The sequence below is a fragment of the Gordionus sp. m RMFG-2023 genome, chromosome 3, assembly GCF_954871325.1.
Source record: "Gordionus sp. m RMFG-2023 chromosome 3, tfGorSpeb1-WG-v2, whole genome shotgun sequence".
Classification (NCBI taxonomy): Eukaryota; Metazoa; Nematomorpha; class Gordioida; order Chordodea; family Parachordodidae; genus Gordionus; species Gordionus sp. m RMFG-2023.
The window spans coordinates 10,552,441-10,574,151 of NC_088777.1; the positions used below are offsets into that span (position 1 = coordinate 10,552,441).

Below are 21,711 nucleotides of genomic sequence, written 5' to 3' on the forward strand. Positions count from 1 at the left end.
TTTTCTCTCTTAACTTGAAATTATATCTTGAGACAACACAATCCACATTTTTTAAAAGATTCTACTAGTAGCATTTAAGACATCAGGATCTCATAACCTTCTTCAACTACATAATTCCTTTTTTTTGTAAAATCAAATGCATGATAAATTTTTTTGACCAAGGCATAATTTAGTATAAAATTAATTTTACTAAGTATAAAATCATAATGACAACTACATTATACATTATGATTTTTACAATTTTTTTAAAAAATTTTATCATAAAAACTTCTTTTTCAGGGCGAGTTTCCACATTACTAAAAATATCGAGAGGTTCTGGTCCCAAATAGCCTTTTCTATGAAACGCGTGTAGCAATAAGTAAGAATTTCTTTCGGACCTTCCCATAGTGAGCGTTCTTGACAACGAATTACCGGCTATGACGGTCAACTGATAAGCTAACTGCAAGGCGTTCATGTTTTTGCAGACATCGTTTATGGTAAGCGTCCAAGTTAGAAGGTCGATCATGGAGTGAATCAATGATAGAGGATTAGAGTAAATCGCATTAGTGGCTAAGGTGGGGACATCGTCTATAAATATAGTTTTTTTTATAAATAACAAATTTTTATTATTTTTTTGAAAGAGATTCGGATTTTATCAAAATCAAATTCATAAATTTGCGAAGCTTGTTTTAATATAATGGTAGATGCCATTCCTAGGAATAATATACCAATCGTAAAACATCCTAGACTCCACTACTTCAAGTAAATGACGCTGCCCCTTGATGGCGTTATCTAAAAGGATATCCCCTAGATATAAATAATACAATTGATTAGTTCCACTACCCCCACCCCCTGTACTTGCTGACCAAAATTATCAAAACCCTCATAAAAAGGCGATTTCATGTCAATTTCTCAAAAAAAAGTTAAACCTTTATCATCGCATTCTTCGCTATTAAAGGTATTATACACTATTCGGCTTGGGGTTTCAAGATTACCATCGTGAGACAAAAATTGGGGAAACTTAAGACCCAGAGCTTTACACATATCGCTTAAGCTGTATGAATCGCATTTGAGATGTTCTTTCCCATTTTTGAGGGCATCACAAACCAGTCTGCCGCAGGCTAAATGCTTGTCAGCTGATCCTGAATGAAACTAATTTCCAATTTTTGTTAGTTTGATTAAGAAAAAAATACAAAATAATCAATAGGAGTAAAGAAGGCCACCTTTCGTGAAAATCAAGAGGTCAAAACTAGAGAAGTAATTAAAATAGTGGATGAACTTTAGATGGATGTCGTCTAGAAACTACGATAAATATAATTATTTTAGTAAAATAACCGATATTATTTTATTAAAACCGATCTGGTTTTAGACTTTTTTTAAAATATCGATTATCGGACATTATTAAATTTTCCGATCAGATCCGATAAAATGGCGCCTTAATTTAAATTTTTTTATTAATATTTAAGAAAATATATTTATATAAGTTAAGAACATTGAAATTTTTTAAATTAATTATTTAAGAATATTTATGAAATTTAAAAATGTAACAACTTATAATGATTAGACTAGATGAGATTCTACTTTATATACAGATAGAAAGATTTTTGGAACAACCAAAAAATGATTACAACGATTTTAAAATTATAAATAAATAATTTATCAATATTTATTTTACTTTTTTACATTGAATTGATGAATAATTGAATAGCCAAAATGATAAGCAAATTAAATTTTGATAATAGTACATTTTAAATGTCTTATGTTATGGTTATAATCATAATCATAAAAATATATTTAGATTAGTGATATCGGATCGGCCTCCAAAAAATGGTATAAATACACCCCCCCCCCTTAATAATTAAAGATAAAAGTTGTTAAATAATGCCAAAGAGTGAGAAGTTTCGTATTAAGTGGTGAATGTGACAACAACACAAATAGCATGACATTAAGTAACATAGTAACTGACCTGTCGTAAGTAGGATATCATAAAAAAACTTCAGTGAGCATTTATTCACAAAATTTTCGAAAATTAAGAAAAATATATGATTTTCAATCACAAGATTTGGAATTCTGAAATAAAATTTGATTAAAAATCTTGTGTAATCATTTTCAAAAAAAATATTAAAAAAAATCTCTTTTTTTCTCTATAGATACCAAATCTTTAAGATTTTTAAAAGCTTATGAAACCTTGATCGTAAGCGATATTGAACAATATTAAATATTTTTTAAAATGAAATCTGTTGCTACTCTAAAATTAATTTTATCGTATCGTTACATGCAAAAATGAAGTAAAGATGTTGGAGAGTATGCAGCCATTTTCCCCAAAATTTGTCAACAATATTTAGAAGAGTAGTAAGGAAATATTAATTTTACAAATATTAATCATTTAATATGTTTTTAAAAGGCAATAGATAAGATCATATTGGATTAAAAATTTTTGAATTTAAGGTTCAATGTTTATAAAAAATATACTATCTGAAAGATTTAAGAAAATATATATTAGAGGAAGATACAGCCGATTTAAGTAAGGAATGATTCAAGATAATTAGCATAAAAACTTGACCTATCTTAAAATAAATTATAATGAAATAGCCTATAATTAGACAGAAATTTAAATAATTTAAAACAAATATTTTTAATAGTTTAAAAACCACATGATACTTATAGGTGTTTATTTATGGGCATTAGTAGTTTTCAATCGATAATAAGTAGATAGAACTTTTTTTTTCAAAAGGGACGGATGAGGACAAAAATGGGTAAGGATATAGTTTAAAATTTTTTAAGGTTCTGAATTGGTTGCTTACTCATAAGAATGTCAGAGATAGAGTTAGTTTGCTAAATCACATATTGTATAACTATAAAAACAGCTGGCCAAGTTTTTATCCTAAAAAAATTGTCTCAAATTTTAAAACTGAGGCTTAACTTAGAGGGATTAAGTCAAATTTTTAAGCTCAAATCTTGGTTAAATCTTATTATAGTTAGCCAAAATTATTATTGTTTAGGAAAATATATTTTAGAGTAAATGGGGGAAAAGAACCCAGTTTAGAACCTGGACTTAAAAGGGCTTTCAATCAGAATATTTTTATATAGGGGGTGATTCCAGTTATAGTAAAAACTTCAGGAAGAGATGCCGGCGCTTTTATACCTGACAAGGTTTCAGGGGTTCTGCTTCCCGCCCTAAGAATCGTTAAATTTTATATATTTATACACGCTTAAATTTTTTATATAGGAAAAGTAATTTTGACAATTAAAACAAAACCTTAGGAATATTGGTTCGCTTAAGTCTCCCAATTTTTGACCAATTAGGAATCTTGAAAGTTTGACATGCTTTAAGCAAAAGAGGCAAATCCATGTTCAACATATCGTAGCCTACCAGGACATCTGGATCCATTCTATACAACTTGGAGAGAATATAGTAGTGAATTGTTATAACTAACATTATAACCTGTCGTTAATGGTAATGTAAAAGTTACTTCAAAAAATAACACGTTACATTTGATAAAAGGAGTGAGTTACTGTTACTTAGAAAAAAGGAAAGATGTTACTAGCTATTCAAAAAAAGTAACGCATTACTCGTGTCGTTATTTATAAAAAAATTTATATTTGCCCCAGATAATAAAAACAAAATTATATAAAAACAATATATTATAAGATAAGTTCTTTTTGTTATAATAATCTTGTTATTCATTTTTAACAAAATTTAATTTTCTAAACTTTAATCAGATAAACAAGAACGCTTAATATTCAACAGCTTTCTCTGTGCTAAACACACGTTCCACTGGTGCATGATGAGAAGGTTGTATTATATCAAATAAATAAAAAATTTAATTGGGGAAATTTATTAAAAATATTTAAAGAATGAACAATATTTTCAGAAAAACTTATTAGATCATCTTCACAAGAATTTTCATTCAGATTCTTATCAAATTTGTTTTTATATTTATCAGAATTTAATCTGAATTCATATTTTACCTTCATGTTTTTTAGATTCGAGCTGCTGAACACCGAGTTTGAAATATTCAAATGAAAGCACAATCTACACTTACAAAGTATAGACTAAGTTCCCTTAATCTTCTTTATTTTTGTAAAAAATATTTTTTAATGGGGTCAGGGCCAGGGTTTTGAACCGAACACAGAGCAGAAAGCCCAAGTTTTTTTAAAAAAATTTGGAGCTGGGTTTAATCGAGTTCAATGTATTTTACATTTAAAATCATATATTATGATATTTGTATAATTGTAAATGCAAATATTAATAATTTAAAAGAGATTTTTTAGTATTTTCAATTTATTTCATTCTACAAATAATAGAATAGAAAGGATGCGTGCAACCTTTTTATTCTTCCCGCCAATAAAAAATTTCTATTTTTATCATCAGAAATTGATCGAAAATAGGTAAATATTATTTTCAACTGTAATTTATATTTTATAAAAATAAAAGCATTCTATTATAAAATGTACAATAAATTTTAGTTGTCACTTAGTTATATAATTTTTATTTATCCATATTGAGCCATATCTAAATAAGGTTGCAAAGTGTTTTGAAAATTACTTTAACGAGGGTTGGATAAGGTAATTTTGAAAATAAATTAAATAAAAATATATGATAACACTAATTTGACTAGAAATTTTAACAGTGCAAGAGATTGTTTTAAAAAATATTCAAACCTGGCAGATTTATAAAGGATCATAAAAATCATGATCTAGGTAGGAAAAATAATTTATTTTAATATTTATGTTTTATATTATCTAGATAAAAACACATTTATGATCTTGACCAAGCAAAGGAAACTATCTCCGATCAAAAAGCAGATAGTTGTGATTGTTCTTATCAATCCAGATTTAACTTGAATTATGTATAATATATGTGAGTATGATGTACTCATTTCTTGAAATGAAGATGATTTAACACTGCCCTGGCCCAAGTTATAAAATATTTTTTACACCAATTAAGAAAGTTAAAAGCATTAAGTCTACACTTTAAGGCGCACAAATCTAAAAAAACATATCAAGGTAAAAAAAAATGGATTTAGATCAAACTCTGATAAAGATTTTTTTTAAAAAAATTAATTTTGGAAATAACGATAATTCTTTAAATATTTTTGACAAATTCTTCCAATTAAAACTTTTATTTATTAAATCTGATATAACTCTCCCTCTCTCTGCGCCAATTTAACATGTATTTAGCAGAGCTAAAGCTGCTTTGGGCATTAAGCGTTCTTGTTCGTCTGATCTAAATGTTAAAAATCAATTGTTTGTTAGAAATACATAAAAACTTAAAATAAAAAGAGAGTATCTTTAATATATTGTTATAAATATAATTTTATTTTTATTTTATCTATGCTGAAAAAAATAATATTACTTATTTTTTAAGTAACGAGTTCCTTTTTTTTCAATAACAGGTAACATGCCAACGTTTACAGCACTAGATTATATATATATTTTTTTAAATAAATACTCACTTTAGCTAGAAATAGGGATATGAGAGCTCTTTGAGAAGGCATAACGTCAATCTTAACGCCCGGCGGTATTTTCAAATCGTTCCGGTTGTCGTTGCTTGCGTTTTGCTTATGAGATTTCGAGAGAACATCGGCTAAAACACGCTTGAAATCAGAAGGAAATATTGAATCGGACGGTTTAGTGATCATAACAAAATGCTCCGGTTTGTTTAAATGGTGGTTGGCGTTGGTAATTGAGAAATCACCTATTTTTTTAAAATTGTTATCGAGTTATATTTAGCGTCATTTTTAAATATAATATATAGTATCAATTTATATATGACTACGAGTCATGCATGTCAATTTCATTCATGCATGTGTGCCAGAATTCTAATGATTTTCTACATTTCTAAATTTGTTTCTTATAAATCAATTTGATATTTATTTCGGTCGTTTTTGATTTTTTTATTTGGTTCCTATTTGTTATGGTAACTTCTATCTGATTAGAGGTCTTCAAAATCCCAACCCAATATTTTTCAGGTTGTGCGTCGGGTCTGCAAATATATTTGTTACAATTTTGACGTGATATCAATGAATCACAAAATTGCTAAAAAATATATAGAGCTCAAAATTTCTTATTGAATTTCACAAATGTTTTTCTTAATATCTAAGACGATTTTCTAAACAAGCGTTTCGTATATTTTTCTGAGCAATTCATTTTTTTTAATTTGAGCGTTTTAGCTTTATACCTGAGAAATTAGTTTTATCTAGATAATTAGGTTTTCTGAAGCATTTTTTTTTTATGAGCATGAGCGATTAAATAGGAACAAAAAATTTTCAATTCTTGCAGGTAACTATTTTTTTTTTAATAAATAGGTAACCTTGCTATCAAAAATAATTAAATTATAATTTGTTTAACATTAAAAAAACAAACAAAACTCAGATAAAATTAATCCCCAAATCTGAGCTATTTTTTCTTAGAGTAAACATTTGGGCTAAGTTGATGATTTTAGCCAAAATACTCAGATCTGACTTCTCGGCTAAAAATGGGTTGATATACCATAACTAAGCGAGTTTCCCATTTCCCATTAAAATTTTTTTGCAGAGAACTCAATTCCTACGAGGATTGCTTCCTAAGATAGAATAAGTTAAGCACAAAAAATATATTTCAAGAAATGTGATACGCACTATTTTTTGTTTTAATTGTGAAAATTGAAAAATGATTATACGTCTTGGCGCGATTTCCCTATTATAATAATAAAATATTATATCTGTCAAATTGGTAGGCTGCGGTTATTCTACGTGGTTTAATTATGTAATGAAATCAATAGATAAATAGATTCATCTGATTATTAGAAACCTGGTAATAGTAAGGATGGAAAAGTAAAAAATAAAGAGTTTACAAACGACTTGCAAAAGGATAAGAATACTTTAGATATTAATTTAGTAAAAAAAAGGCAACAATTTACAGCAAGAATCTTTTTAAAATAATTTTAAAGATGATAATGTACACATCTCAATATTAGACTCATAAACTTATAACTAAAATCTTTATACAAAACTAGAGTACAATGATCATCTATATGATGTAGCCAATTATTTGGAAAAGATAATATTAGCCTAGAAGAAAGAAATATACTTCTTAAAAAGGTATTAAAGATACATATGATAAATATTTTATTTAATTTTAGTATATTCCACCCCTCAATTTTCAATATCCAGAAACTTTTTGTGTTAATCGAAAGTTAAAATTTCAAAACAGCTTTTTTGCTAGATGGTTATGGCTAGCATACTCTATCCAAGACAATGGAGTTTATTTGAAGATATTTGTATTGTTTGGCCGCTGACAAAAATTTAGTTAAGTTTAACAGTCTTGTTAAGACTCCATTCAACAAGTACAAAGATGCTGGAGAAATCTTTGACAATCATCAAAAATCTAATTATCACAAAAGCTGTGAACTGATGATTTTTCATAAGAATTAATTCAAAGTGAGGATATGATTCCCATTTCATCACATATTGATAAAAATAGGATTAAAATAGCACAAGAAAATAGATGTAAAATTAACTATTGAGGCCACTCTATATTGTGGATTGCAGGGCCTAGCATTACATAGCCACTTGACAGGAAGCTCAGTAATAATGTAATGAAGGTAATTTTCGTGGCCTTGTAAAATTTAAAGCATTAGGTGGTTCTGCATTAATGGAGAGCCTTAATAGCAGCAATAAAAATGCAACATATCTTAGCCCCAGGTTTCAAAATAAATTAAATGATATTTGTATTAATATCATTTTAGAAAAATTGATTACTGAAATCTATTCTGCCCCATGCTTCGCAATTTTGGCAGATGAGACCACAGACATTGCTGGCATTTAGCAGATGTCATTGTGTGCACGATTCAGAGATACTCAAAATAACATTATCAAGGAAGTGTTTCTTTAATTTATTCCTGTTTCAATCATGACTGGGTCTACCTTAGTGGATGTAATATTTGAAAATCTTAAAAAATTCAAAGTAATATTTAATCTTATTATAAAATTATTTTTTTTCAAAAATATAGCTATAAATTTGATACGTGGGCTAGGGTATGATGGAGCTCGGGCAATGAGTGGGCAATTCAATGGGCTTCAGTCATTTATAAAAAAAATGTTTAACAGCTATATATGTCCCCTGTGCTGCTCATTCGCTCAACTTGGCAATATCTAATTCATGTTCGTACCATTGATAATCAAATTTCTTAGGTATAATTTTATTTATTTCAGTAAGAGCATTAATAATAGGGTTTTCTAACTCCATAAAAGCTGTATTTGCTTGATCGCGAAAACTCCCGTTGGAAAAGCTTTTTGCAATTTCTTTCTCCTTGTTGGACAAGAAGTTTCAGAAATAATTGTTTAAAATATTTTGTCACTTGGGGTATCTAAACATCTCATAAATGCTAGATATATTGCCTGATATAAATATAAAAAATTTAATTAAAATAAATAAAATTATACCCAAGCAATTTAATTATCAATGGTAAGAACAATAATTAGATATTGCCAAGTTGAGCGAATGAGCAGCACAGTGGACATATATAGCTGTTGAACTTTTTTTTTATAAATGCCTGAAGCCCATTGAACTGCATCATCAATCAGATGATGATAGTTACATACTGAAATTAGAAGACTACTATTATATGCTAAAGGTTTACTAAAACATGTTCTATTTATATAAAAATACCATGTGTCTAGATTTGAAGACTATTGCAATTTTTAGACTGAAGAAACGAGCCGAAAGGAAAATATTCTCTCTTTATAAATTTTAAGATGGCACTAGGAATTGTTGAATAATAATCGATAACAGATTTGTAAATATTTCTAGTTCAAATTGCGTCAGCATCCATTCTGCTTTAAGGCAATACTTCTAATCAAATAGACTACTTCTAACTGAAAATATAAATAATGGGTGTATTTGAATACTTCACCAATTTCCATATGCGAGAAAACTTCAATAGTTATTTCTCCCGAGAAAGATGGAAACTAATATAATCTTAGAAAATAAATCAAAATACTTTATTTCTAAACTAAGTATATTTTAATTTTTATAATCCTTGTATTAGTAAAATTTTATGCATCTTTTTATGCATTAATTATTTGCATAGTATATTACGGAATATTGTAAGAAGTTAATTTATGTATGCAACAAATTGTAGATATATATTTTTTTTAAACTTTCGTCTCCAAAAGTCAAATTGATGCCGCGTTCCAAAGTTCCGCTTATCATCGTCAATTCGTTCTGCTTCTTGGTCGGATTATACATGGTTTGGAAGCTAAGAGAAAGAGTACTCAGGAGAGGAATAGCAGGAATTTGCGTTTTTTTCTTAGAATCTTTTTTTATGAATAAAATTAAATTTCGATTTTTTAAAATTACATATCAAATACTGGGTAATAACCGAAAATGATAAGAATATATTTTCATGTTTTTCCTTTAGAAAAAAAAAGTTGAGTATAATATGAACCTTGGTCCGATCCCGTAAAAGTATATATGAAATCGGGATTATCGATTTTGAATTCCAATTTGCACCAAGTACTGAACATATTATTACGTTTATTCTGAATGTTTAGGTAGGCTTCTTCTGATACATCTATCCGAAGCCAGGAGGGGCCCATAATATCTTTATCCAATAGGAACCATTCTAAACACGATGTTTTTGTACCTTTTTTTGTAAAAAAAAATTAGTTAATTAATGTTTGTTTTTAAAAACATTTATACCCAAAATTAAATCTTAAATTTCAACCATTCCCTTTTTTTTAAATATTGTAATAGCGCAAACTAATTGAGCGTTTTCTAGAAAAAAAAGCAAACCAGTTTGCGTTTTTATAAAATGTTTATAAACGCTGATCAATTTGCATGATACGATTAGCATTGTTTGAGTTTTACATAACTAAACGTTAAACTTTTTATTTTTATTCTTTACTTAAAATTTTTCTTGATCCTTTTATTCACTCACTCTTTTCTTTTTTTTTAAATTTTTTTTATAAAGCCATCAAAATATTATAACGAGAATAAAAGGAGGAAAAAAACCTAAAATTCTTTTGAAATATTTTCCGTTAGGTATGTAAGATGGCAAAATCGGATATTGAGAATCATATTTGATTTCGAGATAATCTGAAACGAAGGGAACATTGGCATCATTTTGCTGATGTTATTATTAAATTTAAATATAATATTTGTATTATGATTTATTATATAATAATCGTAATAGTTTATCTTTATATATTTTCTCTCTCTCGTGATTATTTATTAATAAATAACTAACCATTTGCTAATATTATCAAATTACAAACCCTTCATAAAAATTGCCATATAAAATGTTTATTTTACAGCTATAATTTTATCATTTTTTTCTTCTTAAAACGCATTATATAAAAACTTGTTAATTGATAAATTAATAAAGCAAAAATCTCAAAAAAGAAATTGATTTTATTTAAATTTGATTTTTTTTTAGAAAAAGTGTTAACTTCGGAATGGTTAAAGGCGTATTTCTTCCTTACTTTCCTGGACATAAATTTCTTGATTTTAAACTTTTCAGCGGTTGTTTCATTGAATTCCGTATACATATCTAATACTTCAACCTTTCAAGTAATTTATGAGAATCATAAAACATTATTTTTTAAAAAAAATTATTAGAAAGTCAAACATCAATTGTAAAAAAAAATGTCGCAAATCTATAAAAACCAATTATTTTTATTTCCATATAATTTTCAATTGTATATCATCCCTCTTTTCTCTTTATTTTTCTCTTTTTAAAATAAACTTTCGTAGAAATTATGGAATATTAAAATTTAAGGAGAAAAAAAGCAGATTAAAAAAAAGTAAAATATTAAATATGAATAAACTTTATCATTAACAGGTAATAGATAAACTGTCCGGGGTATATTCTTGACTATAACGCAGCAACTAACATATTCTTTTATTTCTTTCTCATACACCTTGCCAAAGATGTAGAGCGTTCCTTAAAAAAAATAAAGTTAAATTACGGATACAATAATAGCAAAATAACGTATTATTTATTAATGTAAACGGCACGATTTTAGCCGATTTTTAAAAACGGCTAATTGAATATTTTAATCAGAAAAATATTATCCGCCTGAAGATTTTACACGTGATGGCCCAAAGGTTTTAACATTTATTAATAAAATTTAGAGGCTTAGGCAATATTTTTCTGGCTAAAACATAGAGATAGCCATTTTTAAAAATCGCCTCTAATAGAGCCATTTAACAATACTCAATTTAGTATATAATAAAATAATCTGATGAAAGTTGTATATATCTATAGAAGGGAACAAATCGTATATGAATTGGTAAAAATTTGTTTTTAATCTGGTGGAATTAATGATTTAACTTATGATCAAAATTTTGATAAATTTTTGAGATTATAATTATTATAAGATGTACATATCTAAATACTATGACCATATATCTATAAAAAATATGACAATATTTAGATTTAAGTCAGCAGGCAGTGTCCTGGTGGGCTTAATTTGGATACTTAATTGCCTTTTTAATATAAGTTATAAAGTTTTTGAACTTGGTCTTACTATTTTGGTTTGTTATAAGTATTTAGTGGCATTGTTATTTTTCGTATTTAATTCTCTTTTTTTTTTGTTTTTTTTGGTTATGTTTTTGTTATTTTTTTACAAAAAAATTTCTTTTGCTTTTTTGACAATTTAGCCTATACTAAGCCCGCTAACTAGTTATAAACCGACCGGACAAGACCGCAATAACCAGTGTATGGATAAAGTTAGAACGGCAAATTCCGATCGATATTCAACTTTTATTTTTAGGTGTATTAGTAAAATTAATCGAACCAAAAAAATTTATATAACGTGATTTACTATGAAAATAACCAATCAATTTATCCATTTAATATTTTTTTAGCTTAACAAAAAAAAATCGAGCAATCTATTAACAAAAAATTACCAGGGTTATTGTGAGTATCTTCGTATGCGTCAAACCAATATATGAGGAAATACCGCTTGTCAACGAGGTCCTCGCCCTGAAACTCCGTTTTCAAGGGAAGTTTTAAGCAACTCACATTTGGATTGCCATTATTTTCTTTACAGTCACCGTTTTCCATCTTCTGCTCATTTTTATTAGTAGTCTTATTATAGACATAATTTCCTGGAGGATGGTTAGAGAGTTGTCCGATCTCAGGAGATGTTTCGTTCGGAATCAAAATATTTCCTGAATTTTTCCCTTGTTTGATCACCGATGTGCTAGAAATATTTCTAATATCATTTAGTTGTAATGGCTTCGTATCTGCATGCGTCCCTCTTATTGTTATTTATGATGATTTAAAAAACAAAATTATGGGAAAGAGAAACTGGAATTTTAGAATGCTCTATTATTATCCCCGAATTTATCATTATACAGGTAATAGGACCTACCCCAATTAAAAGTTGATATCGGATTGGCGCCAGTATTAGCTTTCTAAAAAATATAGATGCCTGACAACATCCTTTAGTGTTGTTAAACGGCTCGTTTTGAGCCGATTTTTAAAAACCGCTAACTCAATATTTTATCCAGAAAAATATTACCCAAGTCTGAAGATTTTGCTCATAGAAGTAACAAAGGTTTAGACATATATTATAAAAATATCGAGGTTTAGGTTATATTTTCCTGGCTAAAATATTGCAAAATTAGATTTAAATAGATAATTTTTCTTAAATTTGTCAAGTTTAGTCAAATATTATGTGTTTTTTTAATAAATCCTAAATAACATCCATATCACAGTACAATCATATTTCACCTCATCTTATTTTTTATAAAAATAATTACGTCATTTGAAAGGAAAAAAAATATGGGCACAAGTAGCGATTTTTTTAAGTCCATCATAATAATTTTAAAACTAAAGATTAGACCTATACTCTGCCATTTTTATGGGCCCGCAGGTTTCTGATATTCTGTAAATATAAAAAATTTATATATATACTCTTGTTTGTTGTTCACATACCACGCATCGTTACTAAAATCTTCGGAAAACGCGCTAACACTATTTTCTTCCTGTGGATCGTGATGTGGTGGATCCTGATGTCTCTGTGAAACTTGATGGTTATTTACGGCTATTCGATTCTTTTGCTTGGCGTGGGAAAGATATTTACAATCTAGGGGTTAAATTATGACAATTTATTATATAAATGATTATAAATTGATATCAAAATATGTTAAATTTTGTCAAAAGTAACACTTAAAAATAAAATATAATCATTTTATGCAGTATTTTCGCCTAATATCGTATAGACAATCTTGAGCAGACAAGTTATATTCACGGATGTTCAAAGTTCAAAAAATTAAGATTGCTCTTGTTCTAAGTCCCTGATTCGTTTTTTAATAAAAAAAAAACTTTCCCAGTAAATTTGATATAAAAAAATAAGATTATCAACAACATATTTCCAACAAACTATCTGAAATGCAGAAATATTTTATATTTTTTTAATTAATTATGAAACGAGCACATCATTGTGGTTTGAGTATTTGATTACTACTTAGTACAATTAAGTCGATATATATATAAGCGCCAGTTAGGGTAATACATTGGCTATCATCGAAATCAAAAAATGTATTAATTTTTGTTTTAAAAAAGTATATATATATAATTTATTTTATAAAAATATTAGTCACGCTGATGCATTCATATTTTTGATCATTTAAATTGAAATTAAATGATTGATACGCTTTGGAGCCGAAGTTTCAAATAATGGCGGCGGTTTTATAAAAAAAATTTTATCGCCGCCGCCTAATAATTTAACGGCCAACGCGACATGCTATTTATTTAAAAAAATTTTTAATGAATTTAATTTATAATATGTATTACATTTTTTTACAATATATTTAGGCACTCATGGTTCTAACATTGTTAATATAGTTATTCATTTCTTAAATTATTTTCTGTTTCACTTCTATTTCAATTTATCTATTTTCTCATTCTCAGAAATAGACTTAGGAATTGCACTTTTATTCAGATCTGAGTCACATAACAACACATTAGAATATTCTATTAGTTTTTATAAAACAAATTAAAATATAAAATTGAAATGCAAGAAAAAAAATATAAAATAAGAAATATAATAAATTAGAAGTCAGATATAGTAAAATTATAATTGTCATGAATAAATAGTATTCTAACAATATAAGTGGGATATAAAGAAGTCCTTTTTGCATTAAGTATTAATCCAGCGACCGGAAAAATTCTTCACCTGGGTATACTGGTTGCAGGTATACAAGAATTTTCCTAGCTAAATTAGCAAGACTATGCTAGTCCCTTTTTTCCAAAACATTTGTGCATCCTTTTCTACTATTCTACGATGGCTGAGTAAAATATGGCAAACTTGCTCTATATTGCTAATGTTGTTATAATCGTTATTACTTGGAAGAGAATGTTATGAGCTATTTTAGCTATATGAACTTGATGTCTGCCATTATCTTCAACTTGAATCTCACTTTTCTAAAATGCTTTCAATGTTTTAAATGTCTAATTAAAAATTGCAATGATGTCGTAGAATATGAATTTAAATATTCTGAAACAATTTTAAGATTTCGAAATCTCGGATCAAGTAATGTCGCTAATATTTAAGGTTTAAAAAATAGTTTTATTAATAAAAATATAAAATAAATTACTTGAAGTTCGGTAATAAGAACCTATGGTCAAGCTTTTTTATGCATATTTTATTTTAGGCAAATCATAGCTGAATAATCAGACTTATTGATTTTAAAAGTGTTTCTTTTCACTGCGAAATAATAATCCTAATTTAGAGGAAAGAAATGCTGATTCTCTGCAAGGATTTAATAATGTATAAAGTTAATAACCATTCGTAATTAAAAAGTTATATAAGGATTGTTCTCCTATTTAATTTAGAACATTATTTATAGAAATCTTAACATTATTGATATTTTTTAGCATAATTAATAGTTTTTCGTATTAATTAATCAGGTGCAATGTAATTTATATTATCAGCATCCCCAAAGATATCAAAATGTTCCTCAAGGTATGGATCATAATCATCAATATCCAAAAATATGGTATGTCTCATAAATTGTATGCAGAGATTTGTGACGCTCATCTTCAATTTCACATTCCAAATCAGCTACTTGATATCTGAGGGCTGAAGAAATGATATAGCTTATTATTTTAATCAAAATATTAATTCTAGTAACCTTTTTTATACCATCAACTGTAACTCTGAAGCTTTTTTTTGACATTAGCACCAGTCACCAGTATCATTTACCATCTGTGTTTTTTAAATGGAATTCCTCTTCTATACTATCGATCTCAGATATAATGATTTTACCAGTTGCGTTTGCGTCACCTTTCTAGTTGTTAGGGTATAATAATTTAAATAAAATTTTTCATGTGATATAATTTCGACGCTTGAAATGATCTGTCCATAAACCAAAAGTGATAGAAGAGAATTTTAAAGAATCTATCAAAAATGCGTCTTTATAGATTAATAATAATTATCTAGTATACACTCCGAATAATGGTTGTCCTATCAAGCAATTCTAATGAGGAATCAAATATCCCACTTTTTTATTTAATAATCATTATATTTAACAATCAGTTATTACTTTAATGTTTATAAAATATTATGGCATTAAATCTAAACTTTATCAAAACATAATTTCGCCCTATTAGATTTTATATTTCATTTATACATTAAAAATATATTTAAAAAACTTTAAAATAATTAGAGCTGAAATGAAAAAAATTGAACTTTTAAAATAAAGTTATATATAATTAATTTAATAAATCAGTTATATATTAAATAGATCTCAAAAAAAAGCAATTAGAGATTACAATAGACTAACTAGGGTGGTTTAAAACGTGTAAGTCCATAAATATGATATGAATGAATGTAAATGATATACACTATTTTATCATATGCCTATAGAATACAAAATGTTAATATTCAAATTTAAATAATAATAATTTAATATATAAATATAATTAAATAGCATTATAAATATACACGCCGTGCCGTCGCCATAAAAAAAAGGCGGCGAGCCTGGCCGCGTCGCACATCTCAATTCGGTCGCACTTTCTGCGTGAATAGAATTGCCGGCACAGGTCTAAACTAAAGTTAAAAAATTTTTTTTTAATACTTAGGAATTAATTATTTCTTATAGGATCTGGTACTAAACCCGGACTAGACCGGATACCGTTAAAAAATTTGACAAGTGATTATAAAAAATTTTTTTTTAAATAGCCTAAAATATTGTTTAAATTTTTCCCTTTCTTCCATCGTTCATGTTTACGTTATAAATAATTTGAAACATAAAATATGATATACAAAAATGTAAAAAATATTTAATGATAGCTAACAAATGATTAGAGGTGAGGTGATATTTTAAAAATTGATTATTAACAATTGTTTAAAACTAGAGTAAAAATCTTCGAAATATTTGAGCAAAAAAAAATTTTTTTTTGAAGTTATATTTTTTGTAATTTAAATGCATAAAAAATCTTTCAAAATAAAATGAAAAACAAGTTTTTTTCAAACTCTGTTTAAAACACCGACCAATAAAAGGTAAAATGTATTAAGAATTCGAAAAATTTTAAATAAAGCTCAAACAAATACATCTTTTTATCTCCAAAATTATAAAGCTTCATCAATGTTTAACATAATTTAACAATGTTCCAGAAGCTTATTTTGTATCAATAATTAATTTAAAAATTTTGTGATAATAGTTTTTTTTTAATTAAAATAAAATGCTTATTTCTATGGAGACCTTTATGACATGCACGAAAAAAATATTATGTTAACTAATCATTATCCCTTCAAGTTTCCATTTTAAGATGACTTTAATTTCTTTTAACCATATTTTATTATATAAGGTGGCCCGATTGAAGTGGTGACACTCTTTTCCACTTAATCGTAACTCCGTCAGTTTAGGAAACTAAAGATGATTTAAGTTTAATTAAAAATTTTAGACAAGAATAACGTTAAGGTGCTAAAAGATTATTACAGGAATTCCCATATAGAAATTGGTAACTTTCAGGACTCAAATCATTCGTAAAATTGATACAACGGGATCAGCAGATAAAAGATGAACAAATATTAAACGTGTTGATACACTTGTAATAAGTGACAAACCGGGTACTCGTAATACAATTTCTCAAATATCCCAAGAGATTATTATATCACAAACTTAGTACATCAAATTATTCATAAGGATTTGCGGACAAAGTGCAGGAAAAAGGTCTAACATCTTACAAGTGCTAATAAATCTGCTCGTTTATCGTGCTAAGAACTTTTGCGTAAATTCAGTCCAGGATTGATTCATTTTATTTGGTTTATCGATGAGAAGATATTTAATAGCCGTAATTTGTAGAATGATATGCTTTATGTTACATCCGCCAAAAGAAAAGAGAGTCAGTGTTATTCAAACTTATCAAAACTGTTAGTTTCAATTGGTGTTTCAAATTTTGGCAGCTTCAACTCATTTTTATTGATCCAGGTGTTAAGATAAAGAAATCTTATTACAGAGATACTTATTAAAAGAGCGCTTATTGGTTATTTTATCATTCTGTAAAATTTAGTAAAAATTTTTTGAAGTTATGAATAAGTGAAAAATGGTGGCACTTCAATCGGACCAGTATATTGTGTATTAATATAAGAACTAGCGATATACATGTTTTATAATAAGGTAATTGCAAATATGTAATGCACTGAAAGGTTATAACTGTTTATTTAATTTAATATACTTTTGAAGTTATAATACGAAAAATAAAATAAACTTGAAAATATTAGGTAAACGACATTTAAATAAAGAGATAACAAATATCAGCCTAAATTGTAGTTAAATTGTTCTCAAAGGGTACGTATTTTTTTTTAATCTTTCGGGCGTAATAATTATCCACAAAACAAATTTATTACGAACTTTCCTCATTTACATTTTCTGCATATTATACTAGAGATAGATTATGACAATCATTTTTAAATATACGACAATAATTTAAACGTAATAAATTTTTATAATTTTTTTTATACTATCATCATATATATTTTGTAATTCTCTTTCGAAATTCTGACGTGTATTATGTAAAAAAAAAATCAGAAATTGGGGTTTTTTATTTAAAAAAAATGATTTTGAATTTTTTAAATAGGACTTTTTTATATTAATAAGAGATCTGTATCCATTTTTTCTCTCTTCTTCCAATACCGACATAAATTCCAATCTTAAATATATACAAATCATTCCACAGATCAGAAATTATTTAGAGAGTGAAAACACGTTATGTATCAAGAGCATCCGGGACACCACTCAGCAAGCGGAAATGTGTCGAAAATATTTTGGGCCATGGTTTGGATCATGGTATTGATATTCATAGGTAAAAATTTACTCGATATTTTCTTAATTATTTTTACTACATCGAGGAAATTATAACTTAAAGGTGTATTAAATGTTACTCAACTTTTCTCTTTCTTTTTTTTATAGCAAAATGGGGGATTTTATTTGGGCCATTTGATTGCTCCAATTACGCCATTTTTTTAAATTGCAAAAATAAATAATCAGTGTTAGCATAAACAAGTTGTTCCGCTTTCGAGACCCGTTTTTGTAACTATATGTGTTTTTCGCTTAAATGGCAAAATGGGTTGTCTTCATCCGACATAATTAATAACTTTAAAATAAATCGAACCTTTTTTTTAAAAAAAATATCCAGAATTTAAATAATTTATATTTCAATTTTAATCCTTCACTTTTTATCCCGCTGTTGTTTAGTGTTGTTTATTATCAGGGATCGAAGCCGGATTTTTATAACTAAATCCTCCAAATGAGTCCAGCTGTTTGACTCGACCCGACTAACTTATAAAATAGGGTAATAAAATGCTTCCCATAATTATACTTTTTATTTTTATAAAAATATTATTTATCTCATAACGCCCTCAATTTAATAAATAAATCGGTTTTTATATTAAAAAAAGGATTTTTAGTAACAGTAAACTCATATATTCTGAAAATTACAGTCGCAGAGAAAAATAGAGACCCTGAAATATCTTATAAATATAAATAAATCGGGAGATATGAGCACTTCCAATATAGTCCATGGTCTAAGATATATGGGTATTGTAGTAATGTCTATCCTAACTTTTTTTATTGCTCCTCTAGGAAAGAAAAAGATATTAAATTAAACTCAAAGGCTCTTACTTATAACTCTATTCTAATCTTTTTTTTTTAAAAAAAGCATGGCCGGTATGCTATATGATGGTGGACTGGTACGTGTTTTTAATACCGTTTTCTTATTTGATTTGCCCTAACGGAAAAGTGTGGAAATATTTGGAATTGGTCTGGAATTTTCCGAGGACCTGCGTTTTAAACGCCAAAGCCTGCGAACCAATTAAATTACACTAATTCATTTTATGGGATTTTTTTTGTTGCTGTCGGAAATGGTCAAAATTCCATTTGTTAAAGTTCTATTTTTCGTTTTTCTTAAAATAATGAATGTTTTAATTTAATTTTTTTTATAACCCAATTGAATCGCAAAAATATATTACAATAAAAAATAATTAATGTATATTTATAAAAATTTAATTTTCTTATATTTGGCTTGGGAAAAGATATTAAAGGGGAAACAAAAAAAAAATTCTAAAGAATAAAGTTTAAAACAGAGGATAACAGAAATCATTTATATTTTTTAATCACTCAGCAAACATTTTCTAGGACTCAGTAGTATTCGGATCTTGATTATTAAATTTAAATGAACGGATATACAAAACTTAATGTTTCTTTCCTCTATTCTTTTTATGAATATTATCATTATCAAGAATAATCGTAAAACTGTTTATTTTTTCCCTTTCCGTAAAACATACCTTTCCACGGAGTTTCAAAAAAAGATAAAATTTGTGCAAAAATAGATAATATTAAAGAGAAGAGAATAATCAGCTGGAAAATGTCATGAAATCCTATAATAAAAGCTTATAATATTCATTTACTGCCTGTTTTCCGATTTGAATTTGCAAAAAAAAGTCAAAATTATTCATAAAACTTCGAGCTGAGCCTAAAAATCATAATGAAAATCCGATCACGAGGTCTTAAATTTTGATCTCTGATGGTCTTTGATTGATATGATGTGATAATATAATTCTAAAATTACTTTTTTTAATAATTAAACTCCCCTATAAAAATTTATTTTGTTGCTTTTTAATTAATATTATAAATTCAATATTTTATTTTATTCTTAAATAAGATTAATTTCAAATTCAGTGTATTTAATGTTAAATCTAAAGTTTGTATAAAAAACATTTAATTTTAAAATAAAAATATTGCTAAACAGTAAACTTATAAATTAATTATATATTCAAAATGTATTATAATTTATTAGTGGGAAAAGTAAAAAATAGTAATACTTCTTAGTTCACAAATTTCACAGAGAACCCGATATTTTAATGTAATAAAAATTACATGTTTATTAATAACTTTAGACCTAAGAGATAATTTTCCTAGAGGTAATATATAAAATCGCGATAAAAAAAAATCAGGGCCTCCCTTAGTTATAAGTTATATTTAGGCTATGTAAAATTAGTTCTTTACCCCTCTCTCTTATTAATCGGTTAATATTTCACAATGGCGACAAGCAGAATAAATGAATGAACCAGAAACACCTTCCTTAAAATTTCCAGGAATTTAACTCGATTCCTATACAACTAATTTATATTGTTTCTGATGGCTAATTAAATTTATAAATAGCTTTATTAACAAAGTTTGGGATCGAAAGCATAGGAACCTGTCTAAGAACCAAAACTGGCTTATATGCAGAACCGAAACAACTTCTAATGTATAGGTCTGCCCAAAACTATATATCACGATAATTTATCAATTTCCTTTTTACTCTTAAAATAAATAAATAAATATACATTTACCTTGATTCACATCTAGTGGTCCATCATTTTTGTCTACAGAAGATTTTATAGGTATTTGACCATCTCTTAAAATAAACACGAATAAACATTTTTAAATTAAAAAAAAATTATCAATTATTGATCAAATATATACTAGGATTGTGCAGATCTTTTACATTGTTCAGATCGGATGTGATTAGCAATCGATCCGATAACCGATATTTAAATTGATTTTTTATTATAATGGCTGGTTTAGCTCTTTATTTATTTTAAACATATATATTATGCAATATTAGGAAATAAAATTATTATTTTTAATAAATTAAAGTCTGTTCTGCTCATTTTGCTTAAAAAATATTAAAAAATTTACCCGCACACACCCATCCATTATTTTTAAGAATCTTTTTACGCTCCCAATAATGAAAATATTTTCTTAAAATCGACTGCGCCAGCCTATAAAAATTTAACCACCAAATCCTTTGCCAAATGAGGGAAAAACTTCCAATAATTTACTTTCGTATTTTTATAGCTAAATGAAGCCGTTTAACATAACTATCATAGCTTTGACTTATTAGATATTTTATATCTAATTGCTCTTAAAATAATTAGATTTTTTTTGATTCCTTTTACGAATTTATTATTATGAAATTTTGTATAAAATAAAAGATAGTAATTCTAATTATATATAAACAATCATAATATAATGAAAAACAATCAAAATATCTGAAATGATTATCGGCCCGATCTTATATTTAAAAAAACGCCAAATATCTGCCCCTATTCGATCCGATATTTAATATCAGCACAGTCCTGATTTTCTTCATTAATTAAATTTACCCTTCGTTAATATTCAATATTAATAATATTAAATATTAATTGTTAGAAGTATATTTTTAAATAAGATATTATTTGAACA

General features: G+C 26.8%; 1 protein-coding gene and 1 long non-coding RNA gene across 5 annotated transcripts in view; one reads left to right on the forward strand and one right to left on the reverse strand.

Moving 5' to 3' along the window:
• LOC135927507 (DNA polymerase alpha catalytic subunit-like) overlaps positions 1-21,711 on the reverse strand; it is a 34,665-nt gene that overhangs the window by 9,635 nt on the left and 3,319 nt on the right. For 2 of the 3 annotated variants that reach the window (XM_065463525.1, XM_065463524.1), the window contains exons 7-18: positions 20,817-20,881; positions 12,890-13,061; positions 11,878-12,230; positions 10,794-10,909; positions 10,416-10,529; positions 9,979-10,093; positions 9,413-9,610; positions 9,126-9,281; positions 5,439-5,680; positions 3,239-3,379; positions 909-1,131; positions 269-567 (exon numbers count right to left, since the gene is read on the reverse strand). In XM_065463525.1, the coding sequence (XP_065319597.1) occupies positions 269-567; positions 909-1,131; positions 3,239-3,379; positions 5,439-5,680; positions 9,126-9,281; positions 9,413-9,610; positions 9,979-10,093; positions 10,416-10,529; positions 10,794-10,909; positions 11,878-12,230; positions 12,890-13,061; positions 20,817-20,881 (2,194 nt within the window). The remainder of the gene's footprint in view (positions 1-268; positions 568-908; positions 1,132-3,238; positions 3,380-5,438; positions 5,681-9,125; positions 9,282-9,412; positions 9,611-9,978; positions 10,094-10,415; positions 10,530-10,793; positions 10,910-11,877; positions 12,231-12,889; positions 13,062-20,816; positions 20,882-21,711) is intronic. The other variant, XM_065463526.1, reaches the window with a different exon arrangement.
• LOC135927508 (uncharacterized) lies at positions 12,919-19,413 on the forward strand. 2 transcript variants are annotated; one of them, XR_010572104.1, is made up of 3 exons: positions 12,919-13,067; positions 18,161-18,286; positions 19,142-19,413. It is a non-coding gene; the product is annotated as an uncharacterized LOC135927508 (long non-coding RNA). The 2 variants fall into 2 exon arrangements; XR_010572103.1 differs by lacking the exon at positions 12,919-13,067 and adding an exon at positions 16,684-16,736.